The sequence below is a fragment of the Girardinichthys multiradiatus genome, chromosome 7, assembly GCF_021462225.1.
Source record: "Girardinichthys multiradiatus isolate DD_20200921_A chromosome 7, DD_fGirMul_XY1, whole genome shotgun sequence".
Lineage (NCBI taxonomy): Eukaryota > Metazoa > Chordata > Actinopteri > Cyprinodontiformes > Goodeidae > Girardinichthys > Girardinichthys multiradiatus.
This window is the reverse complement of record NC_061800.1, coordinates 28,348,972-28,359,179: the sequence shown is the minus strand read 5'-3', so window position 1 is coordinate 28,359,179 and position 10,208 is coordinate 28,348,972. Positions and strand designations below refer to the sequence as shown.

The 10,208-nt window shown below is 38.0% G+C and overlaps 1 protein-coding gene across 3 annotated transcripts in view; it reads right to left on the bottom strand.

Moving 5' to 3' along the window:
- The window catches only part of csrnp3 (cysteine-serine-rich nuclear protein 3), a 41,186-nt gene that overhangs the window by 5,420 nt on the left and 25,558 nt on the right, over positions 1-10,208 (bottom strand). For all 3 annotated transcript variants that reach the window (XM_047370352.1, XM_047370351.1, XM_047370350.1), the window contains 3 exons: positions 7,119-7,293; positions 2,929-3,188; positions 781-1,077 (listed from right to left, as the gene is read on the bottom strand). In XM_047370352.1, coding sequence (XP_047226308.1) covers positions 781-1,077; positions 2,929-3,188; positions 7,119-7,281 — 720 coding nt within the window. In that variant the 5' untranslated portion in view covers positions 7,282-7,293. The remainder of the gene's footprint in view (positions 1-780; positions 1,078-2,928; positions 3,189-7,118; positions 7,294-10,208) is intronic.

Here is a 10,208-nt window from a genome sequence, read left to right as displayed (position 1 = left end):
ACCAGGTTCAAGTTAAGATCCCAGGAGCATTTAGTAAACTTAACAATTGTGATGTTGGGACAGAAAATGTTGTTTTTAGCATACACAGCTAATGGTATTTATGAAAGTTTGGTAACAGCAAGTTCCAACTTGCTGCTGCAGTTCTTTAACAGTGAGCTTTGAGGATTTTTTTCATCTTCTCTTACCATCTTCCTTACTGTGTGTTATTAGAAAGTAAACACATGTCCTTGTCCAGCGATCTTTGTCGCTGTTAGTGTTTTTTTTTTGTACTTTTTATTTATTGCTAAGGCTGTAGGTATAGGCAAGTTGAGGCATGAACTGTTTTCTTGTAGCCTTTTCATGCAATGTTAAGATTGACACATAATTGCCTTACTAGAATTGTATGTTTTCTTTTCTTTGCCATTTTGAAGAATGGCAAAGAGAAATGGACCTCGTGCCACGTCACATTATATCACAGGGAATAGAAACTCATTGCTAGGTTAAGGTTTTTCAACCCTCATCTCAGCTTAAAAAAAGAAGTGTAAATTAAAAAAATGCTTTAGTTACATTTTATTTCATAAGAATTGAGAAAGTTTGGTAAAAACTCTCCTACATGTGTGGAGTTTGTTTTTCACCTGCCAAATAAATATATAAACAAACGGTTAAACATTTAAAATCTTTCATTTTGAGAGTATGCTACTGCAATAAAAGATTCAATAATTTTAAGGATTTGTACATGTTTACACAGGATGTCAAAAATGTGTAAGGATTCTGTGTAAAATATGTATTTTGTGGGTTTACCTGACATTTGATCCCTGCAATGCTGCAAGCACAGGTCTCCGGGTCACAGAACAGCCTGCAGTCGCAGCCGCAGTCTTCCCTGGACATGCGAATGGCTCTAAGTTCGTGCTTCTCCTCCACATCAATCTTCTTCACCCCCGAGGAGCGCAGTAGTGCCCTGCGCTTTTTAGTGGTGAAAGGCTGCAAAAAGAAGTACTCGTCTACCTCAGTGTTGTCTAGATCGATGTCGTCGTCGGAGATGTCTTCTGCTGTGAGCGTGTTGGCCTCTTCGGACTCCACTGTGCCGTTCTCAGTCAGCTGAAAAATAGGATGAGAACATTACCTAACCCTTCTAAGTTATTTTGATGATTTTGTTTTGTTTTATATCAACCTTTACAAATATCTTTTGGTTAAGAATTATAAAAGTTTACAGTCTTTATCAATTTTCAAGTTAACATCACTTTCCTGGTTCTTTCTGAGCCTCAATACTTTTCTTCAATGAAAAATATTTGTACAAAATATCAAGCGATAAAGAGCACATAAATCTATACCTGAACAATACATATTTTATTTTTAAATTCTTTGCTTTTTATTTTATTTAAAAAAACTAATTTTTTTAACTGACCACTTTTCATCACTGTTACTTTCTTTTGCTGTTCTCCATTTAAGCATTATTAGCAACTGTTGTTGCTATTTCAAGTTTATTCTCTTCACAGAAAGTATGGTTGGCCTGTTGCTCCTGTGTTGGTTTGTAGGTCATTCCTGGATTAGGCTTTCTTTTCAGATTGAAACCATTTCTGACTCCATGTTTAACAGTGTGTCTTACCTGGATGGAGAAACTGAAATAGCTGTTATCAACACTAACTACTACAAGGTTTTTTTTTTTTCCCCCCCAACTATAAAAAATATTTTTAGGTATGTCATTTTGTGTTTAGTTGTGTCTTTTCTTTCTGGGTGGAGATAATCACAGAGCTGTTGCTGCCCTTAACTAAGTCTTTAGTTCTTGTTTTCCCCCATAGAAAATTGTTTCCAATGTGTCTGTGTTTAGCTGTGTTTCTGTGCTGCTCAGAAACAAAGGAGTGGCTGTAATTAACTACAAATACTGGCTCCCTAATTTGTTGTTTAACTGTGCCCTTTTCCTTGATGAAGTCAATGACGAAGCTGTTGCTGCCTTTAACAATAGGTACCTTCTTTGTATTTTTAAATCCCATTGAAAGTGCTCCCAGTTCAATTCATTTGTGTTTAGCTGGGTCTCTTTCCTGGTCAGTCATTGATGGAGCCATATCTGTTGTGAAATCTGTGTTCTCCTTGGTTTTTTCAATATGGGCCAATGCTTCTGTTTTTGTCTGTGTCTCTTTCTTATCCTCTCAACCCCCAGTCAGTCGTGATAGAGTGCCACTGATCCTGGTTCTGCTAAAAGTCTGTTCCTGTTAAAAGGGTGTGGTCATTTCCACTGTCACAACATGTTTGCTCGGGATGATTGAGTGCTGCAAAATCAGCGACTGCATTCAGGTAGGCTTTCTCAGATAGCTTTTACCTTGTAGCATGACATGATCAACAGGTTCTGACTTTTGGTTATTATTGGAATAACCTTGGCTTTATGTAATTGGATCTGAATCTGGGTGTCTGGACTGAAGTGGAATGGATTTGATTGCTCAGAGCTAAATTTGAGCCAAACTGGAATTTACATAAATGGATGTGAACCACATGTGTTTTTGTTGTAAGGTGGCTTCAGTTGGCATTTTGTTGGGATTTGATGGTATTTAAATTAACCTGAAGAATTTGACTTCATGTACTGTCAGTGTCACTTTAAGGTATTTGGTCTAATGCAGAACATTCACAGTCAGAGATCTTGTTAAACGTTCTTTTGATTCACAGTAAACCCATTTAAAAACTGAGACATTCAAACAGAAATGTCTTCTAGCAAAGAATTAAGATATTACATGCTAACTTATTATTACACTTTTTAAATCTTTTAAAGAAAACCAAAGCATTTTAGGATAAGATCGCTCTCACAAAATTAAACCCAGCAACAAATTGTCTTAAATCTTCAGACCCAAGACTTCTGTTTGTTAAAAAATGCTTGTTAAGTATGTAGTATGATATGCAATTATGAATTATTGATTGAATTTATGACTTTTTTACTGACCCATTAAAAAAAGATTTTACCTTTAGCTTTATGGAGTTGAGTTTTTCTTCCTTCAAGTGGTCTTTGAGTAAATCTCTGTGAATCTTCTCCTGCTCCAGGGCAAACTCTCCCAGGGAGTACTGTCTGACCCAGCTGTGTCTGTTGGACATGCCCAGAGTGCTGCCACCCTGGCTGGGCACACTGGTAAAGCCTTGCCGCCGGTTGAAGTAGTACACGGTCACATTCTCAAAATGTACCCTCCTGGCCCGCAGTCGCTTCTCCCGCTTCAAGATGGAGTCAGCTAAAAAAGGAAAATAAAGACATAAAAAAAATAAAAAGATAAAGTGCATGAAGATTTTGTAATCTGGTAATTCTTGACAGAAGAATTAATGGCAAAAAGTCAGTCACAGCGTCAAACACTGATAAGCACTACTCTGTTTTGATTATTTATAAGCTATTTCACAAGAACGAACACCTTAATAGCTTTGATAAATGTGTCGAGATAAATTGCCTTATAGAGTAACGTGAGCTATCACGTTTAGCAGAAATTACTGAAATTCACTTTTTTTCCTCCATTTGACGGGTGTTTCTGGTGTGTCTTTTTATAGAGAGCTTTACAAGGGGGAGGTGCAAGGAGGGCAACTAAGGAGCATAAATTATCCCTCGCCTGAGCTGGTTCACTCGGTAGCAGCGTTCCCAGTGTTTAACCCCTCGCCTCCCCCACTTCACACAGAAAGGACAAATAGAAACCATCTGGTTCCTGCAGCTCTCCACCTCCTACAAGGAGGACAATGCTTTTCAAACTAAACGGTAAACTGCCATACACTATGGAGGAGAGCACAGTTTGGCCACAGCAAAATCAGGTAAAAGGCACCTTTTTTTGGAAATTACTGTTCAGGAGATTTTAAACTATTTCTTTAAAAGTCTACAAGACATCTTATATGTAAATACTTTTTTTTACACAAACATTCCTTCCCCCATTAAAGATTCTGACACCTTTGGCATGACAGTTCCTCGAACATGTTGAAGATTTTTTTTTCACCCTACATCATCAGAACAGGAAAATAACTTTAAGACCCAAACCAACCAGAGGCTGCAGAGGCCAAATGAAAGTCTACACTCCTCTTATCTCCATTGTGTAGGTCCTATCGCCAACCTGTATGTCATTCGTTTAGAAAAAAAGTGGATGCTTTTTCGTTTAATTTTTTAGAGATTCACTCCGAAGTCAAATTGACAACTGGATGCAATCTTTTCCTGAATGGTGATTGTGCCAAACCTAAACTCCACCAGGTCGCGCAAACAGCAACACTCTTCGGAGTGGATGCTTTTACTGAGTGAAGAAAACTCAAAGTTAGCTGTTTTCAGTATAGGTAATGAGTTTATCACGGATGCACAGTAAGCATAAAGATAAAAGAAGATATTTAAAAGGAAAATTAAGGTTTTTGGTAAGACACATAGATGTTCATTTGGTTAGGCTGCTAGGGCGCGCGAGAGAGTGAGACCTTCAGTAGATAACAAGAAGGCTGAACAGTGCTCAGCAAAGGTGCTCTGTTATAGGAGATGCTGAGTTTGGAAATGTCGCAGTCTTTTGGAAATCAGACCTAAGGTAAACATAATCCCTCTCCAGCGAATATACACAGAGACCGCTGTTTTTGTAATTCAAACCAGGCAACAAGTGCTAACTGTGTTAAATTGCTGAAGTAAGATGGTAAATCCAGTTTAAAACATCAGCTTTGTAATTATTTATTTGTTTTTGAACTAACAGTATAACACTAGCAGCTTTCTTACACAGCAACATCACATTGCCTCTGTTTGTGATATAAATAATAAATGACTTGCATCAGTAAGCCTAGAAGGAAATACATGGAATGCTTTTTATCTTCTAACAATGTAGTCATCAAATCAAAGACAAATAAAAAATTGGACACAAAATTCTGATCAATGGATCTCTAGTATTTTCAGCTCATTTTTAGAGATCAATTCTGCTGTGATTCTCTCGCTTGTTTTTTGTAGTGAAATTCATTCTTTCATATTGACATTGTACCTCATTAGCAATGACTTTGTAACTGATTTAACTTTATTTATTTTTTATCAAAGTGAAATTAATCCAAGAATCACAGTGGAGTCCCTCAGCAGTAAGCCTCTTTTTGAAACATTTCTATGGTACAACGCTGCTTCAAATCTCAGCTGTGATTGCTTTTTTGATAAACTAAAAGAACTACATCTGCAGGTTGTTACGGTATTTTTAAATGTCATCAAACTCAAATGCTGCCTTTCAAAGTCTAACTAATTTATGTGGACCGAGAGAAAAAGAATCTGCTGATTTTTAAATGAGTTAAACAAAAAGAGCAACTGTCTAAAATAAAAGGGAATAAATTCTGCTTTCTATAATTTTAGAATGCACTGATCTAATTACTTTGATGTTTGTATTGTTGATTTAACACAACTAATATGACGTTACTGTCAGTCAAACATGTTGCTGAGTGTTTTAATGTAGCAGTTCATTTAGAGACACATGCATACAAACACAGAAAATGATAAATATGAATGTGTCAGCCTATATATGATTATAAATGCCTGTAATGTTTTGCTGTCCTGCAAACAAGTACATGATTTATGTGCCAGAGTGGAGAAATTCAATTTGACTTTAGAGCTGTATGTGAGATATTGTGGCAAAGGAGGACATGCACAGGATGCAAAAATGCATGATTTGATTTCTGAAGAAATTAGGAGTATTTTTATGCTGAGGGTGTTTGATGCTGGTTGTCTCTGTTTTCAATTACTGTAAACTAATTTTGTTTCCTCCACCGGAATAAAAGGAAACATCTATCAGCATGTTAGTAGTAGCTCCTAAAAGTCTAACCTCAAAAATGTGACTTGTCAAAGAGGTGTAGCCTGTTGATCTTTGTAGCAATCGCTGAGTTCCTGTAAAAATGTATAAAACTGTTTTGTTCTCTTGTTCCGTTTAATAAAAATGCCTGCCTGAGATGATGATAATGGTTACAAATACAACCAACGCTTTTCTTTATGTCCATCATTACGGTGTCAACTTTTACCAAACCTGAGCGGTGGACAGTTTTATCTGAATAAAAAGGTTCATAAAAAATTGCCGGGCGCAACCAGACCCCGTAGGTGTGGGTTGATTATTAGAAAATATTAGAGGAGTATTTTCTTACATGCCTTCCATGCTGCTACTGTGGTTACTCTTTTAATCAAGCTGTCCAAAAATATCATTGGCATAAAGAGTTTAAATGTATTGCATCAGAAGTTTATTAGCCGTCCAAATATTGCATCCAAGCATTTTTGGAAATATAGCAAACAGTAATATTATGAGGATGGTTGCGATTTGATATATTGTGCCTCTTTAATTAAGCGGCTAGTCTAAGTGTACAGCTAAACTGTACAGAATTATTGCATTTGGTCAAGTTTGGAAAAATAAATGCAGGATTCATTTATGCTGTTATGTAACCAACATTGGAAAAATAGTTCAAACAGTAAAAGTAACACTCCCAACCATATAATTTGTTTTTGGAGTTGGTTAACACCATCAATTGGTTCTTCGTTATTATCACATGACCAGTTCCTTTCACAACAATTTTTCAACCACACGTTAGAATATTGTCCATCCCTAATCTCTTGACATATTGTTGAACTTTGAAGATGTTGTGGCTTCAAAGTGTTTTTGTGTGACATGATCAAGAAGCTAATTGATTAACCTTTTCTCAGTAAATTACACAATAAGATTAATTTGTAGTTCTCTTTATTACATCTTTACAGGATTTTCCTTCAAATTGACTGAAAATAGGACAACTTCATTTAAATACTAATGTTGGTGTACAACTTCCCAGCATTTAAGAGCGGTTTTATCTACAGTATGTGTAAAGTATGAGCACACACAGCCTGAGATCAACTCATTAATCTGGTTCAGCTTGTATGGTCCTCCTAATGAGCGAGGCTGTTCATCACCAACATCGGTCTCCTCTTCTCCCCAAATCGCAGCCGCAGTTCTTTATTCACAGATATTCGCTAATCAGAAGACGAGCAGATTCGTGCAGATAACCTGCATCTTTTAATAACTGTGGGCTACTAAATTAGCTTGGTTTTGAGAATTACTCCCATTTTAATAAAAAAAAACATTTCAGTATTTTTTTTTTCTTGATATGAAATCATAATTTTGCTGTCAGTAAGACGAGCAGAAATCAGTGCATGCTTTTAAAAGAAACAGACTCACGGGTGAAAGGACTTGAGGTGGAGGGGTTAACGCTGTCGCTGCTATCCCCACTCTCGCTGCAGGAGACCTCATCATCAGACTCCCGCACGGAGGAGCACGGGGAGGAGGAGGCTTCCACCTCCTCAAATTTTCTCTTCAGTATTCCGCTCATGGCCTGCAGCATCTGCACCTGAAACTGAGAGACAGAGAAGGAGCCTGTGTGTTATTTAATATCCAGTCTAGGACCTTCATAATCCTAGCCACCTACCCCAGACTGCCAATTCCCCCCCCCCTTTCACCCACCTATCCACCCACTCAAGCACCCACACACACTAAAATATATACAGTCTCGCTTGCTGCTGTCCCAGCTTCCAGGCAATCCCTGGGTCATTGATCTCCTTGGCACAAAGGAGCAGAGGAGGAACAGTGAAGCTGCAAATTACAAACTATATCTTCCTCACCGGAAGTTAATTCCACCGTGTTTGATTGAGAGGTCCAATGAAAAAAAGAGAGACTGGATCAATTTTCCTTCCACTGCTACTCATCAGAATTTAGTTTGAAGCACAGCATTTGGTACAATCATTAGATGAATTAGGTAATATGCATATATTGTTTCAGTTTCAGATTTGTAGCATAGAAATTTATGAGGACAAGGATCCATGTTGTTCTGAGACACATTCTGTCAATACTGTGTTGATTGGCATATGTGTGGTAGTGTTTATGTTTCAAGTACAGTGTAATATGAAATCTTCTAAAAGCTTGTATAATAAATTGAGAAGGAAATTTGTGTATTTTTATTATTAATTATAACCATAACTCATCAAAAATATGTATATGTAGTAAAATAATTTGGGTCCATGGGTATGAAATATTGTATTGAGGGACAAACTCTGTGTGGAGGAAATGGGGGTAAAAATTGGTGAAGGGATGAAATGACCTGGAGTGGCATTGCTGTGTTTGCATACATATGCAGGGTCTATTACGACATTCCCTTCATAAGGTTATTTTTACAGAATTAAAAATAGATTACCTATAAAATGTTTTAACAAGTGAAATTACTGTATTTTATTGTTTTGCTTTTTTTTTTGTCTCTGTTTGAAACAAAAACTGGCGTCTCAACCTTTTGAGTGGCTGGTAAAGATTTCCGTCCACCATCCACAGTAGCTAGTAAAAGGAAAATTTTACTTCCAGCCTGATGTTAAGCATTTTAGTTTTCAACTTTTATGTAAATACCATTAAAGCATGAATGTTTGGTATCTTTACCCAAGCCCATGACACCATGAGAAGCTCATACTTGCCCATGCCTATGTGTATGTCCCACTATAGAAAAGTGACAGCAGCCAGAGTGCCTGCACTATTTTCATAATATATTTGTACAGTGCCATGCACATATTCTGGAAAATACTCCTTTTATCCATTGAAATGTTTGTCATTGGCATGTCATGCAAAGGCTTTTGTAACAGACTATGTCAATGTCAACCAAGAGTCCATTAACTCCCCTGACTGATGATGTAATTAGACAAATAAACAAGAACAGGCTCATCAGTCAAATACACTAAAACTAATTACTGTCACACTGAATCTGCCTCTAATACTCCTACACTGCAAACATCAGACCATGCATCATTTTCATTTCTGCTTTACATCCTCTGAAAACGTCTTGACATACGGTTCACGACTTATGCAACTTGCAATAAAGAAATATGTAAAAACAGTCCTTACATATATGAAATATTGAAGCATTGTTTTCACTGGTCTAACAGTAATATATGGAACATCGTAAACACATTTTTAAATGACAGAACTGTGCTGCAGAGGCACAGCGAGGCTTGCAATGACTGGCAGCTTCTCCCTGGCTGCTTTCTCTCTCGCCCTCTCTCTCAGAACCTGGAATCAGTAGAGACGGCGTGCATCTTCAGCCAGTGCCCACTCTATCTGCCAGAGCAGCTTGTGGGGGAGTTCCATAGACAGCCTCGCCGTTTCATCTGGGCTCTGCTATCAAGTCATTACAGATGCAAATTCGGCCTGTGAGACATGCTGCCTGAGAGAGAGAGGGAGAGAAAGAGGTGCAACCAGGGGAGGGAAGACCAGCTTTGCCAAGAGGGTCATTGTGCCCTGGAGGCTGTGCTTGTTCAGGGCTGTGGCATGGCACGGCCAGCATTTGGAGAACCTCCAGAGTCAACAGCATTACCTACAACTAAGGAATGTGAGGCAAAAAAGTCAGTCAGGGTAACCTCATTGACTGAATTTCTCTTCATGAAAAATGTATAATAATGTGGATGAAAAAAAAAAAGACAGCTCCATCCTGAACTAGATGCAGTGTATTTTCAACTCACGGATGCGGCTGAGAAGAAACTGAACCTCCTCTCGGTTCTGAACAAGAAAGCCAGGAAAGATTAATGAAACACTGAGTTTATTACATAATTCTCAAAAATCTGATCAACAAAAGCTTCTGATCTCACATAAGGAAAATGAATTTTTTTCAATATCTACTTCACACCTTGGCAAGCAGGAGTGGAAATTTCCAACAGAGATGACCTGTGCAAATTTTTGCCCATTTTCTACTCAGGGTCTTAATTAGATACCATTGTTGGAAGCGTGCTTGCATGCTTAGCCCTCAGCTAATGCTGCCGCTCAGCTTTGATATCAAAAGTGGTTTCCATGGAGATTCTAATGTACTCTCACAAATAGTGCTTCCCCATATGGCTGTGTTTTCTGTGCTACGTACCCCGTGTGAGGGGCTCTTAACAATAAACGGCAGTCCATAAGTCCATTCCCTCCTGGTTTCATCAGCATTTGCTTGTGGCACTATTAAAACTTCAGTAGGGATGACATCATAAATCACAGCTGTGGGTAAACCAGGGTGAACCTCTTTAATCATGGCTAAATAAAAACCAGCGATTGTTGCTCTTCTTCAACAGCCCTTTCTTTGTCTCCACTGCCTTACCACTGATCATTGCTGGGCAAGCAAAAAAAAAAATGCAGCAAAAAAAAAGACAGCTTGGAAAAGCCCCTCCCTGTATTTGCCTCTGTTTGAACACACATTAAGTCGTACATAAACTCTCATCCCTAATCAACAGTGCTCACAGTTCTGGAGCACACTTTCATCGC